The sequence below is a fragment of the Lissotriton helveticus genome, chromosome 1_1 (genome assembly GCF_964261635.1).
Source record: "Lissotriton helveticus chromosome 1_1, aLisHel1.1, whole genome shotgun sequence".
Taxonomy (NCBI): Eukaryota; Metazoa; Chordata; class Amphibia; order Caudata; family Salamandridae; genus Lissotriton; species Lissotriton helveticus.
The window spans coordinates 1,429,427,925-1,429,445,372 of record NC_136057.1 but is presented as its reverse complement, the minus strand read 5'-3'; the positions used below and the strand labels follow the sequence as shown (position 1 = coordinate 1,429,445,372).

Genomic DNA, 17,448 nt, shown 5'->3' with positions numbered 1-17,448 from the left:
CCAAAGGTACTTAGACTGCTGAGCAAGAGGCTTATGGTTTGTTCACTTAGGCAACAGCAAGGTAGTGGGCTTTATCTACCTACACTCTGTAGCTTATGGGCCTGCAGAGAACCAATGATTAGTATTTTGGAAAGTGTCCCATATGCAGATTGAGCATTTGCGCCTGCTTTTTTTCAGCCCAAGGGTACATTGGTATTATAGGAACCACAATTTTTTGCATAACCCCTTCTATAATACAAATTGCATTGACACTAAATGTGCGCTGGCACAATGTCAAGGGGGCCTTTCTTCCATTTGCATGGACACTTGGCCCTATGCCAATGAAGGAATACTTTGCATTGGCACCTGCACCATATAACAGATGTAGGCACAGAAGCAAAGAGGCCTTCATGCAGACACTGGCAGCACCACATGGAAGTGATGTACGGTCAGTGCTCTCCCCGACAGTACCTCCTGGAATCGTGAAAGGGGCTCCTGCAGGGTGATGCAGTCATTAATCTTTACCCACATACACAGGGATCTCTGCCACCCTGTTAAAGTCAAGAGGGTTGCTGCCCGCACATTAAAAGACAATCGTTAGTTTCAAACAGCTAGCCTGACTTTCATTGCTGTGCTGTTCCCAGTGCAGGTGGGGTTTCGTACCTGTATTGGGAACAGAGTGCTTGCTGTGATTTTACCACCTTTTTGAAAGACAAATACTGGTCATGTTTGCATATTGTACTATAAAACATATTGGGCCTTATTTATGAAGGCCTTGCGCCGCCGGTGTGTCACTTTTAACATGGGAAAAAGTGGCGCATCGGTGGCGCAAGGCTTTCATAAATGAGGCCCATTGAACTTGAACACTCTAAACAGAAACTATATGTTTACACTTTATTTTAGGACCATGCATGGTTCCTATAACATTTTCTTTGGGGGGGATGAGAAAGTTTAGCTCTACTTTGCTGCTGATCTACATGTCAGGTAGGAATATTTTTATACACAACTTTCTATATACAGGTTTCCCTTGAGCAGAGAACGAAGGAAGAGCTTGCCCTATATCCTTCTGAGGATTGCTCTAATCTAGGATATTATCACACCGGCCTGAGGGCAGAGCTGGCCTTCAAAAGTGCAAAGTGTAAAGAAATGGAATTTTCCGTGCTACAGTATCCACTGTACCGGAATATTCTCTTTGAAAGCACTGAACCATCTCCAAAGTTGTGCCTTCAATGATCTAACATCAGGATGAGCCTGTGCCATTGATACTTCTTGGTGAGGACTTGCTTGGCACACACACTGCCAATCTAGAATCAGTCTGAGGACAATCCAAGATGTCTCCTCAAAATCACAACTCTTCAGTTCATATTAGCTCTCAACAACATGGAGGTCGAAGGCACCTGACATAGAAGAACAGAACAATTTACTTTTCTTCACGTCTTTCACTGACTGCTCAAAATTGTCTGGTGGCAGGGGACTGGAAGGCAAATGACCTTCCTCCCCTTGTCTCAGCGAAAGGATGACAGTTTATGAAAATATTATGGGGTCCTTAGTTGTTGTAAACTAACCTGGACAAGCAGAACGAATGATGAAAAACAATCTCTTGGAATATGCTGAGAAGCATTGAACATCTCTTAAAAGACCATAGATTGTGCAAACAAAACTATGGACAATCATCTAGGTGGGAAGGAGTGAACAAAGAGCCTTTATAGATGACACAGACATAGTTATGTCTCTAAATGCATCAAAAATGTCAGAATGTAATATGTGCAGAAAACAAAGTGATAAGGCAAGCAGCAAACAAAAATCCAAATTGTGAGCTTTAAGAGTATTTTTTAAAGAAAACAATTGTTTTAATGACTATGGGCCACATGTATGTACCTTTTTTAAGGCCGCAAACAGCCTGATTCACAGAATGCTTTGTACACCTGGCCCTAAGATCCTTATTTTCAGTTTGGCGCTTTTAAAATATCAGGCAGGGCATCTTTCAAGGTTTGACCGAGTAGCCCATGGACCAAAACTCTTAATAGTGCCCTAATCCAATGGCCATTAATAGCTGTTGAGGAAGGGAGCACTGTGGAGACATCTTGACAGAGGGAGAGGTGTGGCGCCGCGACCAGAGCGACTGACTCAGGAGCGATCCCTGGTGCCAGTGGCATCTAAGTTCAGCATCATGTGACTCTGGGCAATAGTTCACTTAATCTCCCCAATGGCCCCCAGCGCCTTGAGACCCTTAGGGGTGATTAGTTTGCGCTTTACAAATACCGAATTTACGATTTATTTTACAGGCAGTGAAGAGGATAGACAGAAGTGGCGCAGGAATCTCAAAGCCCAAGTTGTATTGGTTTCTACCTAGGCCACCTGCAGAGATCAGGGAGATACTTAAGGATCTATAGATTGTGTGGAATGAAGGAGATCAGTGTGGTAAATTAGTGGAAAATTACTATGTTAAAAAAATATGACGGAGATGAGGAAGTCGGCAAAGCTGGTCTTCGGTTTCTGATTGATACTAGAATGAAATGTAAATTAAATGTGTCAGGAATGTATTATTATATGCAGCATAGTATAGGCACATTAAAAACCACAATCACAATTAACGGCCCAGCTATTTAATTATTCAGTAAATAGAGGTGACTGAAGTTCGGTGTGGACTTCTAGCGTGAGTCCACGGGAATATATTGGTAAAAGCCTGCAAACTTGCAGTTTGTGGTTATGCACACTTTTTTGTAGATTGCTTCCCATCCGGTAAACTGTTGTAGTGATGATCCTGACATAAGTAGAATTAAATTCCTCTATGTAGTTCAGAAAACTGAACTACATAGAGGGAGATGTAAGGGAACAGATTTCTTAATGAAGGAAACATTTTCCCAGTAGAGAAAGAAACCAATAAGTTACACAGTGCAAATTCAGTTTTGCATTCAATATTGTACACCCATACTTTTCGATCTGTATACATGCATATGCATACATGTAGTCTACGGAATTTGTTATAGTTGCAGATTCTAAGGTTTGCTTCCTGAAATGACTTGTATATTCCATAAATGACAGTATTTTTCTCATAACATATCTAGGTTCAGAATCCTGTAAGTGTTTCAATCTTTCGTAACCTTTAGCCTATTCATGAAATAAAACGAGTAAAATGTTTTGTGCTACGTTTTGCTTTCATGAACGGGAGGATTAGTACCAGAAGTGCTTCATAACCAACCCAGGCTGATTTCAGATCTGGTACCCAATTGTCATTTGTAACTGCTCTACTTTGAGGGAAATAATATCGTTCACATATAATTAATTACCTGATGAAGATTGCGTAGGTTTTGTCCACGTTTTCCACGTTTTCCTTTCTGCCCCCTCCAAATGTATGGCATTTTTCGTATGAGATTCCCTATTGCACAAAAAGTGCCAACTTGGAATAGAAGGGTTAAGTTTCTGATGCCTACCTTTGGATCTCTGATTTTGCAACATGCTAATTAATCTCTGTCCCATTCTCTCTTCTCCAATTCCCCCCTCCACCACCCACAGATTATGAGCAAAGGACGAATTTTCAAGGTTGGCAAACAGGAGAGGCAGCCGGGGCAATCACTGGTGTCCATGACGCTGCCTATCGTTCCAGACTACATCCCCTCTTTCCGCATCATTGCCTATTACTATGTACAGGGCGAGATTGTGGCAGACTCCGTCTGGGTGGATGTGAAGGACACCTGCATGGGAACGGTAAGATATCCAATCAATCAATCAATCAACTTTATTAGGTCTTCGGACCATAAAAGTGCAAATGCATACAGTTCAGGAAAATATAAACTACTTACAATAGAGCATTAAAATTCTGTTATGAAACGAACTCTGGGGGAAAGGGATTGGAAGTTTAAAAATATTGATCAATAAAAGCTCCTAAAACCAAGGACCTATATCAAACAGAGGTCCACAATAATAAAAGTATCACAATTGGTTGAGACATACTGTGGGTCTCTAATACACACAAACTGTCTAGCATATAAAAAAGAGGACATTAAAATTATTACAAATAATAATTCAATAGAAAATACAGTCATTTTACATTTTCAGCATCTATCTTCTGATGGCCCACATCTTACCAAGAAACTTAGCTACTGCACAGGCTATCAGTAAACTTGTGTCAGATTTTAAAATGCACATTGCTTCTTGGTGAAAGCGGGTACCAAGGCGCTTGCAAAGGGGAGCTAGCCATGTGGATCTTGGAAACCGATACAATAGGCAAACAATAAATATGTGGCCTATTGACTCAACAGCTAGGGGGCTACCAGGACAAAACTGAGTAAAGAACACAGGCTTTCTCCAAGAGGATGTAAGGGAATTCACCGGGATAGAGCCAAATGTGAATTGCACGTAAAGTTTCGTATTCTGCGGGACCATTATAGCCTCCAGGTATTGCTCAAGTTCGCTTGCCAATTCAAATTAAAGTCTCATGTAAGATAGCCCTGACGCTGGTGGATTTGTGAGGACTGGGCCACCCAGTTCCAGTATTGTTAACTGATTAAGTCCTTACAAGGGAGCTATGCAGGGTCCCTAGTATCCCACAATCCCTCTGACCCTATTGCAGTAAGCACAGATTTCAATTTGTAGAACCATTCTATTTGCCTAAATCAATCGAGCACAATTATTTCAGATAAGGCAGCAGCATATGGAAGCAACTAAGGAGGAGCCAGAACAGAAGGGCACGTAGTTTTGCCTTCACAATGATGGAAGTCCTGCCCATGTCCAACCTGAGTGGGTGAAGTGGAGTGCTCTGTGGAAGTGACACCAGAGCTCTCAGAAATGTGTTCTCCGTAGTCAAAGGGCCATCCAGATTTTCAAGCCCCCACAGTCTGCACCATATACTGCTAAGGACACTGCCTTACAGTCATAGATGTGAAGCAGAGCTGCTACAGTTCTAGTAGAGAAGGTCTTATACTCTTTGATCATTGCCCCAGTAATCAACCTGTGTTGAAGGGACCACTTAATTATATGAGGCTTCCATGACTGATCATCGGAGAGGGTGATCCCAAGGTACTCACAGGGTTACCCCACCCAATGTGTATTTGCCGCTGAATGTTTTGTGGGGGTTCAGTATTAAAAGTTTTGTTTTGTGGTGTTAATGTCCAAACCTCTCATGGTGCAGAAGGCCTCAAACCAATCCAGTAGGAACTAAAGCTCCTTAGGAGGTTTAGGCACTAGCAGCGTGTTGTCTGCAAACAACAGTGTTACCACTTTGGTGCTCCCCAGAGAGGGGGCATCAGCAGGTATATCAGAAAGTTATTGGACGACACCATTAACAAAAAGCAAGACGAGTGTGGGGGCAAGTACGCAGTCCTGTCTGACCCCTTGATTAATTTTCATTGGGTCAGTCCTTCACTTGGAACACGGCGACCCGGGAGTGCATGAAGTTAGACTCTCTCCTCAACACGTTTTGAGTCACGGAACCACGAGGTGCTTATCCGCGCTTGTGGGGAATACACCAGATCCGCTCCCGGGATACAAACCCTTCTTTCTACCAACCGCAGCTCTCTTGCCACTATTAGACGCAAGAACTTACTAGGGCACAGGGATGTGACCCGACCATTTGCAGCACGTTCCAATTATCCTGACGAGAATCACGCGCTCTGAGGAAACTTACCCACATGGTCACGGGCCCTGCCGGGTCAGATATATCACCGGTGGAGCGACCTTTTGACCTACTTTATCAAAGTGACAGCCCTGAAGAGTCGCGAAGACACTGTTCCCATGCGACGAAACACGTGTCGGCTGGTTGTGGAACTATTAAACCTACTTAAAGCTTCATTGCGTCATATTTGATGTCTTAATTTTGGCTTTTTCATTTTGTGTTACATACCATACACGACTGTATTCATATTCCTGTTCAGGTGTGCATAGGCTTTATTGTTAGTAGCTGTTTTGTATGTTAGCTCCTTGTAACATACTGTCAAGCGGTTAGAGGGTCTTTTGCGCTTGCCTTTTGCACCTTGCCTACCCAGTCCTCCATGATACTATAGCGTCCACACATGGTAGAGCGCCCAGTGCTTATCTGAGACTTCAAAAACCCTTCCATTGAAGTCATATCACTTAATTATATGAGGCTTCCATGACTGACCATCGGAGAGGGTGATCACAAGGTACTCACAGGGCTACCCCACCCAATGTGAGCTTGCCGCTGAATGTTTTGAGGGGGTTCAGTAATAAAAGTTTTGTTTTGTGGTGTTAATCTCCAAACCTTTCATGGTTCAGAAGGCCTCAAAACAATCCAATAGCAACTGAAGCTCTTTAGGAGGCTTAGGCACCAGCAGCGTGTTGTCGGCAAACAACAGTTTTACTACTTTGGTGCTCCCCAGAGAGGGGGCATCAGCAGGTATACAGAAAGTTATTGAACGACACCATTAACAAAAAGCAAGAAGAGTGTGGGGGCAAGTACGCAGTCCTGTCTGACCCCTTTATTAATTTTCATTGGGTCAGCTAACTGTCCTTGACTGCCCCTGCGGACCCTTGCGTAGTTGGCCTCATGGAGGGGAATAACTAGTGTTAGAACATCAAATGGGAGGCCCATCTCTTTCAGGGCACATTAAAGCTTATGTCTTGGTACCAAATCAAAGGCAGAACGTAGATCAATAAAAGCAAGATAGAGGCTTCAATGGCCTATAGTCACCGTCTTTCATGCCAATAAAAGAAAGCGATGGTGCTTGTTTTCTTCCTGAACCTAGCTTGGAAGGGGGACAAGGTGCTAAAGTAGCTGATCCAGACCTGTATTTTCACAAGGAGTGCCTGAGTGAGCACCTTTTGCACACAGTCTATCAAACTGATAGGCCTGTAATTGGAGGGTGACGATAGGTCGCCATTCTTGTAGACTGGAATCACCTCAGCTCCCTTCCAAGAAGGTGAAATTGGGGCACCTGCTGCGATACCATTAGCTAGTGCCAGAATCGAAGTTGTTCAATTCGCAACATCACTAAGGAAAACATCACCGGGAAAGCCATCAGGTCCAGCAGCCTTGAACTAATTATGGAATTAATGCTGGCCCTGATTTCAGCACGCGTGAAGAAATCGCTAGTGGAAAATGTTCATGGGTGCAGGCTACAATTTCCGGAGTATAGTGAGGAAAAGTTATCATGCCAGGCTGCAATGGGAATGTTGTTAGTAGGTGGCTGGGGCCTGTTGGCATCCCCCCTGGTAACTAAAAGCCAAAATGGCTTGGAATCTCTCCTATTGCAGGCCTCCCTGATTAGCGCCCAGGATTTTCCTCCCATTCCCTCTTTGCTCTTGCCTGAGCTACCTTATATGCCCTCCTCACTTCTCGCAGTTATGCCACATTGTTTGCCCTAACAGCGACACAGTTAGTTGGCGTCTGAGACTCCTGCACTCCTAGTTGAACCAGGCAAACTGTGACCTGTTTTTTCTAAAGATATCCTGGGACATAGAGGTTCTCTAAAAAGTGTGGCCAACAGACTAAAAAGATGACTGTGACAAGTTGTAACCTCATCTAGCTTTCCCTGTTTTTCAGCTAAGCTAACTAGCTTTGTGGTACCATCTAGCACATTGAGTTTAATTACTTCTAGTTTCTCTCCATCTCGGGATACCCGTTCACAATTGAGCCATCTATTATCATTGGTTGGACATAGTTCCCTGGTTGTAACAGTGGCATGGGTTTGATTTGTGTACGTGGCCCGGGACGATACCAGGGAAAGCTCTAAGGGATTGTGGTCACTATCTGTGGTGGATCCCACAACCATATCATTCATCGTGGGCCATAATCTCAGATCTAACATAATGCAGTCAATAAGGCTTATGTTGGGGGTCCTGTTGTAAGTATTAGCTCCCATTTGTCAGATTTGGTAGGGTCATTGGTAGTCCTCAGGGGTATACAACCTTTACCACGCAACTTTTACAACGACCTACCTTTACCACGCAATTTTTACAACGCAGGATCCATTACAACGAAGTACCATTACAACGCATGTATTTACAACGCAGATACTTTTACCACGCATACCACTACAACGTAAGTATTGGTAAGTATATAATTTTATCAAAAATATTATAAGTTTGGGTTTTTGGGTAAAGGGGTATTTTTAGGGTTTAGGGTCAGTTTTGGGTTTTTGGGTAAAGGGGTATTTTTAGGGTTTAGGGTCAGTTTTGGGTTTTTGGGTAAAGGGGTATTTTTAGGGTTCAGGGTCAGTTTTGGGTTTTTGGGTAAAGGGGTATTTTTAGGGTTCAGGGTCAGTTTTCAGTTTTTGGGTAAAGGGGTATTTTTAGGGTTCAGGGTCAGTTTTCAGTTTTTGGGTAAAGGGGTATTTTTAGGGTTCAGGGTCAGTTTTGGGTTTTTGGGTAAAGAGGTATTTTTAGGGTTCAGGGTTAGTTTTGGGTTTTTTGGTAAAGAGGTATTTTTAGGGTTCAGGGTTAGTTTTGGGTTTTTGGGTAAAGGGGTATTTTTAGGGTTCAGGGTCAGTTTTGGGTTTTTGGGTAAAGGGGTATTTTTAGGGTTCAGGGTCAGTTTTGGGTTTTTAAGTAAAGGGGTATTTTTAGGGTTCAGGGTCAGTTTTGGGTTTTTGGGTAAAGGGGTACAGGATAAATTAAATTAAATAATTAAATTAAATTAAATTAAAATTAATTAATTAAATTAAATTAAATTAATTAAATTAAATTAAATTAATTAAATTAAAATAAATTAAATTAAATTAATTAAATTAAATTAAATTAAAATAAATTTAATTTAATTAATTAAATTAAATTACATTAAATTAAATTAATTAAATTAAATTAAATTAAAATAATTAAATTAAATAAATTAAATTAATGAAATTAAATTACATTAAATTAAATTAATTAAATTAAATTAAATTAAATTAATTAAATTAAATTACATTAAATTAAATTAAATTAATTAAATTCAATTAAAATAAATTAATTATATTAAATTACATTAAATTAAATTAATTAAATTAAATTACATTAATTTAAATTAAACAAATTACATTAAATTAAATTAAATTAAATTAAATTAATTAAAATAAATCAAATTAAATTAAATTAATTAAATTAAATTAAATTAAATTAAATTAAATTAATTTTAATTAATTTACATTTCAAAAAATATTATATACTTACTAATACTTACGTTGTAATGGTATGCGTTGTAAAGGTATCTGCGTTGTAAATACATGTGTTGTAATGGTACTTCGTTGTAATGGATCCTGCGTTGTAAAAATTGCGTGGTAAAGGTAGGCGTTGTAAAAGTATGCGTTGTAACGTCATACATCCGTCCTCAGGCCGTACTCAAGAGTAAGGGTGTTATGATGTAATGCTACTTGTGACCATTTTTTAATGGGAGGTAATTGAAGAGAGGGAACTTGCCACAGCTCATCCTCCTCCCTGGTCCCACATGTGTTCTCCTTTGCTAGTGGCTGGAAGGTGACATTGAAGTCCCCCGCTACGATTAATAGAGGCTGGGTATCCCTCTTATCAAGTAGATCTTCCAACTCTTGTAGAGTAGACAATCGCCTTCCTGTACAAGAACCTCACGGATAGACATTGTAAATGTCTGATGCAGTACCATTCCTACCCCTAAGTTGGACTGCTACAATGTCGTGGTTTCAGGATGGTACATGCTAGCACGGATTTTGCCCAAATCAGTAACCCCCCCCATGCAGGCCAACCTGATTTGTTGGTACTAGCTGGGCAGTGAAAGGTAAGGTAGCCTGGTATGCGGACGGGGGTGGTACTCAGATCTCCTGGAGGATGCATATGCCGAAAGTCTTGATACATTGGATTCAATGCAGGAGAGCCGTTTTCAATCTCACCCCACCACATTCCATATTACCAGTTGAGCCTGTTAGATGATATATGGCCAGGGGACTGAGTATGTTATATGTCCTCTACACTGCTGTCTTTATGTGCTTCTGGATGAGATGTTGCTGTGAAAAATGCTCCCTCCTTATGCCCGGCTGTTTGGGTCAAGTACTTGGTGGTCATCTCATGGCTGATAGGCATATGGAATAATTAGGGATTTTCTACACTGGTGCTGTCTTTAATCGTGACTGTGTAATTGCTTCTTGAGCTCGTCAGGTGTGTGTTCGTGAAGTCAGAAGTGACACAATGTGTGAGTCAATCATTAGTTGCAAGGGGTGATTCTGAAGCCAGATGGGGGCCCAAGTGTTGGGGAGTAATTAATGATTGATCCTGAAGGGGTCTATACTTGAATTGGATACCTGAAGAGCCAGGAGAACTGGTTCTGGCTTCCAAAGCTCTCAGATCATGGGTCATATTCCTATTAGCAAGATGTAATTCTATATAGTCTGACTTGGTGTTGGGGCAGGTTATCCTTTTGGTACCCAAAATGTCATCCATTATCACTGAACTACATCCCCTCACATGGTGAATCCAATGTATGGTTTCATTAATTAGGGTGTCTTCACATTCATGTTTCTCACGAGTAGCAACTTTGGGCACATTAATTCTGCCAATGCCATTGTCTGTTGATGGTCATTTGGGTGCCATAATTTGGGGTTCGGGGGGAAACTTCATGGCTCAAACGTGGGCCTGGCTGTATATGACGGCTGATGTGCTATGCGTGTATCAAGTGATAGGGTAATTTCTTAATGGCGATGCTTAGGTGCTGATAGCAGGACACTGGCATAGGTGTAGTTGGACAATTCGAATATCAACAACAAATAGAACCGGGGGTCTAAAATCAGCAATATAGCCTACTGGTTCCACCGACTTCACACAGTGAGTCAGAAAAGAAGCCGAAAGAAAGAGAGAAAGGTCAAAGAGACAAACAGGAGTGATAAACAATGAGATCCTAGAGCAAATGATTGTATTCCCATCAATTTATCGCTGTGATCAATCTTATCATTCGGTCATCCACCCATATGGATGATGTGTATCTTGATCATAGAGACTATCTTCCATCCAGAGGAAATGTGCTCAATTGGATCAAACTAAAATCGCAAGGAGAGAGAGAATGGATAGTACGTTTCTAAGTTACAGACCACATGGGAATTTCGTACAGCGCAAACAGAAAAATGTGGTGATTAAAATAGGGTAATGAGGAGAAAAACAAATAAATTTTTATTATAAATGTCACCTCACCCCCTAATCTAAAAACAGAACAGTGCAAGGGGCAGTTTCAACAAATAACTGCAATTAATAAGGCCTCATTAAATGCATGTGATTGTAGACCCCCGATTCTATTTGTTGTTGATATTCAAGTAATTGTGGATGGCAACCTGGGCAGGTCTTTAAATATCCCTGTGACCCTATATCTCTCTGTTGTGTTTGTTGATGTAGTTGGACAATTGGCAACTTGGAACAGGTTTGATGGTTTGGCATGAATCTGTTTGGGAGGTAGGACTTTTGTGCTCCTCTGGCTGGTAAAAGCCTGACCTGTTCAGTAATATCTAGGACAGCAGACTTCAGTAGGGTAACTTCCATCCTCAGCTAATTCATAATCCTATGAGTCTCAATTTCATTCGGTGGTAACCCATCCGGAGACACCACTCCCTCTATTACAGTTCTTACTCCTTCCTCTACTCCAGCCTCTACCCCTACCTCTGCATCCCCCACCAGCCCTTCACCATGTCACCTTTTAGTCCTCCTATCCTCTCTCCCCCCATCCTCTCTCCCCCCTTATAAGTTTAATTCATGTTCTGGAGCGGTAGAAATCTCTTTGATAAAACACGGTCAGAATCAATAGTATTAACAGGGCCCTGGCCTGTTTCCCTAGTGGACTGTGTGGCAGACTATAGTTCAGGTTTAACAGCAATGGGGGACAATATAGGATGGTTATGGGAAGAATTAATGGTACTGCATGTGCTACATGTAACTGGTTTGCCAAACATCTGAGGAATACGTTATAGCAGTTTTGATTTAAGGGTAGTTAGGGGATCAATCGTGTTTGTAGAAGTTGAGATTCGGACAGGATGGAATGGGCTGGTGGTGCAAGAATTTCATCGCATTTGTTAAAAGGTTATCAATGCGGTCTAAAACACAATTATTCGCTGATGACTTGTGGACCTGCTTAGCTTTGAGGGGCTTTAACCGGACCCCTCGCTGTCATTACCACCTCCTCCCCCACACATGCTGGTTTTTCCTTTTCCCATGGCTTCCCCTTGAGCTCACTACTGCGCGGGAATACCAGTGAGCACTGGTAAAACCAAGAATACAGCACACAACTATAGTCCCAGCCAACCTTTTGGTTCCAGAGCGAACTCCTCCCCTAGTTTTTGTGCAAAGGATCCGGACCTTTGTCCATTAATTGTCAGCAAGGTTCCAATGCACCAGTTTCCAATCAGTTAATAAAATAATGTTGATAAGTCGCAGGTCTCTGCACAACTGAGGGTGATTACATTTTTTTAAAGTGCTTTTTAGGTGTGGCTCAAACCACAGAGCAACAGCTGAGCAAAGTGGAAGGGCCAGACATGGGGAAGGAATGCTTAAAATACCTCACAGTTGCATAGCTGTGTAGTTGGCATCGATCATCCTCAATTTGGTGATATCCCTCAAGCAGAACCAAAGGGGTAGCCCAGCCTCTTCCGGGCTATGACGGGTGCGGACGTGCCCATCCTTGGCCCGGGCTGTGCCTGGGCGCGTCCCGTGCAGCAGGACATCACAGCCACTTAAATGCGCCTCCAGGAGCTGGCGAGTGATGCAGAAAAAGCAGGCATTCTGGGGGCTGAAGTTCCATAACCGGCCTAGCTCTCTACACAAGCCCGTCCCGGTAAGCTATCCAAACCTACCATTTTCTACAAGCTGTCCTTGTAAGCCTTCACCTCCACTGAATTTAAAAACGCCTGATATCACACGTTGAACCCTCCATGGAAATGGGTCACCGAGGAAGAGGGTCACAGGGACAGGGTCGGCTTTAAGGCAGTGTGACCGGTGCAGCCGCACTGGGTGCTGACCTGTGGTGTTGTATAGCTCCTATATATCCTTATATCGTGTTAAGTTAGCATAGGTACATTTGAGATTTAAACGCCATTTTTCCTTTCTTGCACCTTCTGCACACGACCCTTAATTGTTGACTTAGCTTTCAACCTAGTGGTTTGCCGTGGTGTATGTGAGAATAATATGTTATTGCTCTGATATCAGTTTTGTTTAATAAACCATGTCTGCACGGAGAGTGCTGAAGTTTCAGGAGCAACACGATATGGAATTGTTATGAGGTCTGATCTCCACGCCTTCATAGTCATAACACAAGTGCAGCCTTTGCCAACTTGGGCTTGAGGCGGGATTGATATTGCTTTGCACGAGAATTGTTAACACACTTGATGCGGTGCACATGCAGAGAGAGCTGGTGTATGCTGATGTGATTCCTTCATGCTAGGACACTAAGGTATGGGCCCGCCCTAAAACAACCCAAAGAGACCTTCTTAGATAATAATATAATATATGTGTTAGGGAGGGTGAGATATAAGTGTTGTTAACTCTTATTCATTACAGCATGTTAACATGCTGTCACCATTCGCTTTTTATGTCTTAGTAACTATGCTGATAATTTTGCTACTGATAATAAGTATACTTGTATTATCAAAGATACTGCGCCTGAGAAGACGGCATTAGTAAATAAACATTTCAAATGCACATGTGTCTTCTTTACTCCATGTTCTGGTTTGTAATGATAATATAACGAAAGAGTGTTCATGAGTCCCACGTACCCTGAGGTACTGTAAGTTCATGTTCTGGTTTGTCTAAACATTGGGTGTTTGATATGTCCAATGAGACACTGTAGCTAGCTCGGTAAGGGGTGAGTTGGTTGCTAAGGTAAGTTTTGGGACATCCTAATTTGCCGAGGTTCCACTCCTCTGTGCACAGTTCTGTGTGAGTACAGAAACCCTGCAACATGGCGCCCAACGGTTTCGGTGGTCTTATATCATGACACTCGAGTAGTTTATCATTCATGCCTTAACCCCTTCACATCCGTTTCCGGAAAACGGGGTGTTGGTGAAACCTACCTATTTTTTGAAATAGGTCTTTATTCAAGCTTGATTCTTACTTAAACGGTTTCTTTGAATTACTACCCAGTTGTGCTACAAAGTATTCTTTGTGTTTTCTTGTTTCCAATTCTGTGATGGCGGCAGCGGTGGCTATTGCGCAGCATAGTCGCGTAGCGGTACGCAACCATCTTCAGACGTACCAGGTCCCAGTAGATGGGATGGCTGTGATTTTCGTGGTAAGTGCAGATCCGGCGTTTCCTTACGAGTTGTTTTACTCTTGGGTTACGTTTCCGGCTGTGGACGCTAATTCTGGTTTGTACCACTCCTACACCGCCTCGGATGTCCCGGCTGAATATACGCCGTACAGGGCATTGGAAATACCTATTGATCATTGGCAGCATCGAGTTTGGTTTGATGGCGCCCTCCCCCACTCTATGTCCCCTGCGAGGTTAGGCCCACTCTCAATTCCAGGTACTAATTGGCCTGCGTTGGGTGGATTTACCCCGCACCCGAATCACGGGGCTTGTACCCTGGCAGAAATTCGCAGGCTTCATGTGGTTTCCATTTCCGTGATTCGTGCTTTAGTGCAATACATCGGTCGACATCTTCCTGGTGGTCCCCAGGGGGGTGCGGCCGCTCCCCTGGAACGAGGCGGAATGCGTCTCAATCCAGTGATGGTAAATTCGGTTTTTGGTGCGCGTCCTGTTGACAACGATGACTTCCCATTCTGGCTAGCGGAGAAGTTTGATCAACTGGAGGCGGTTTTTCCGAATTCTACTCCTGCTGATAAACATAGAATGTTGACGATTACTCTACCGAAGGATATTACTCCTGAACTTGCTGACTGTGACAGCTGGGGAAAAACGTTTGCGGCAGTTTATACAAGGTGCTTCGGCACCCCGTCTATGACTGCCCTGCCTGAAATCGTTAGACGTGTTCAGAATGATCACGGTCCAGAGGCAGCGGTTGAATTGGGTATGCGCCTGTGTGGTTCTTTTGAGATTGTAAGTGATCTCATTCTCTCCAATGTTAAAGGAGATGCAGTTAACTTTCAGGTGTCGAATGCTTTGGCTGCTCTGCCCGATGCCGACAAACCCCGCCAGTTAGCAAAGATTGTGGTGGCCGCTTATAAAACGATTGGCCGCACAAGTAGAGGTCTGAAATATTTTCCAGTGAAGGAGAAAAAACAACCACAGGGACAATCTGCAGTGACAGATGCCCAGCCCAAGTCCAAGAAACAAAATTGGCCTAAAAAACAGACACAGGGGAAGCAGACAACGCAGACTCAGGGTACTTTTCCTGCAATACAAGCTCCTGCGCCACCCGAAAAAGTTTATGATTTGCGCGACCGCGCGATGATTAAATCGCCTGATCGTTTTCAGGGTTCTGATCAACGCTCTCCTCGTTCCTTTCAGGACACATCGGCCCCGAAGACCGGTGGAGGAGGAGGGGGTGGACGTGGACGTGGTGGCCAACAAGGACGTGGCCAGTCCCGCCAGACGGACGGCGCAGTGAAGCAGGAGGATTCTACGCCTAGGCGTCCGCAGTTTGCGAAAAAGAAAGTCGCAGCCTTAACAGCGCATCGATATGCCACAGATAGTGAGAACGCGGCTTCGGAATCTGACATGGGCTCTGACCTTGCTGGACAGCGCGGCGGAGATAACCATAGTCAGAGAGGCGCTGCGTCCACTACTGAGGGTGACAGCGACTGATGTCTACGTTGTGATAGAAACAGCGGATACTAGACTCGCTCCCCCTGAAAGACTATATGAAATTGTCCTGTTAATTGAAGGTGACATACAGCGTACCGTTAAAGGTGTATTTTGGGAGAATCTGTCTTCTACATATGATATTTTACTTTCGGAGGCTGACTGGCCCCCACCTTTTGTGCTCGCGGCGCCGCGAGGGGAGGAGGTAATCCTACCCAGTTTCGCGAACACTGTCTCGAAAGAGCATGCGCAGCATTTTGCAGAAGAGTGGGCTAGGGCTCTCGCGCCGGCTCTGTACCGTAACCAATGTGGTTGGGATAAATTGTCGCCTTGCCACGAAATTCCGTTGCGGTCTCAGCCGCAGCCTCAACCTCAATATCCCATTCGGCGTGAAGCAAAATCTTCCGTCGCGGAAATCCTTGAACAATTGGAATATCAGGGAGTTATTGAAACGTGTGTGTCACCGATGAATAATCCACTTTTTACAGTGAATAAACCTGACGGATCATATCGTTTGGTTTTGGATTACCGGCATTTAAACTCGCATTGCCGTAACTGTGCAGTACAGAATACCCACGGCTCTGCCCTAGTGGATAGTCTCGTGCGTAAGCGTTTCAAGACAACGCTTGACATATCCAATGGTTTTTATGCCCACAGATTGGACAGCTTTAGCTCCCAATGGACCAGTTTTACAAGCGCTGGAGTCCAAAAGCAATTCCGGCGTCTTCCAATGGGCTACAAGAATAGTCCTGGTGTATTTACCGCTCGAATTGTCTCTATTCTGGAGGCACTCGACCCTGATGCTTTTTCGTATGTGGATGACATATATCTCACAGACGACGATATTTGGGAGCATCTGTGTCGTGTAAATTCTCTTGTTTGCAACTTCGCAGACATGGGTTACAAATTCAACTTTGCAAAATCGCACATTGCTGAACACACAGTGTTGTTTTTGGGCTATGAGCTCAACAATGAAGGTAGAGGTTTGGCTCCTCACTTCTTGGAGAAGTGCGCACAATTGCGCGCACCAACAACTCTGAAAAAATTACAATCCTTACTGGGCTTTTTGAATTTCGGCAGAACTTACATTCCGGAATATGCCCAGCGTATCAAGCCTTTGTATGCTTTGATACAACCAACTTTCTCAAAATCATGCTGGCTGCCTGAGCATTCAGCCATTTTGCAATCCTTGCAGGCTGATCTGCTCGCTTCTAAATATTTACTGACTCGTGATAACCACACCAACCTGGTCATAAGAATAATTCCTGGGACGGTGGGTTTCACTTACCTCACTTTTAATGAAGGTGACACAGTACCTATTGCTTACAAGTCACACTTGTACACCTCGGCTGAGATGCGGTTTCCCACCATAGAAAAGGTTTTAACTGCTGTACAGATGGCTATTCTGAAGGAACGAGCTCTGTCACAGGGGAAACGCATGCTAGTGGTAACACCCTGTCCTCATTTGGAGGCAGTCACGAAAGCCAGTGTACCAAATTCAAAAGCTTTGCACCCTCGGTGGATTCAGTGGGCTGCGTCATTGTCATCCACGGATGTCATGTTTATTTTTGACGCTTCCTTACGGTCGCAGGAGTTCTTGCAGTATGAATTCGTTCACCCTGCTCCTCTGGCGATGCGACCTTTGGAGGACTTCCATTGCATCATTTACACTGATGGGTCGGCGCAGGTTGCGCATGGCTCTAAACATGCCTACGTTTCCGCATGCGCCATTGTGGTCGGTGCTATGTTGAATGATGAGTTCATTTCCAGGGAGGTACACACGTTGCCCCTGGGCGATTGCACTGCACAATTGGCAGAGCTTCGTGCTC

At 43.5% G+C, this 17,448-nt stretch overlaps 1 protein-coding gene across 1 annotated transcript in view; it reads left to right on the top strand.

Moving 5' to 3' along the window:
• LOC144764166 (A.superbus venom factor 1-like) overlaps positions 1 to 17,448 on the top strand; it is a 1,132,054-nt gene that overhangs the window by 384,705 nt on the left and 729,901 nt on the right. The window contains exon 12 of the mRNA XM_078650288.1: positions 3,496 to 3,687. Coding sequence (XP_078506414.1) covers positions 3,496 to 3,687 — 192 coding nt within the window. The remainder of the gene's footprint in view (positions 1 to 3,495; positions 3,688 to 17,448) is intronic.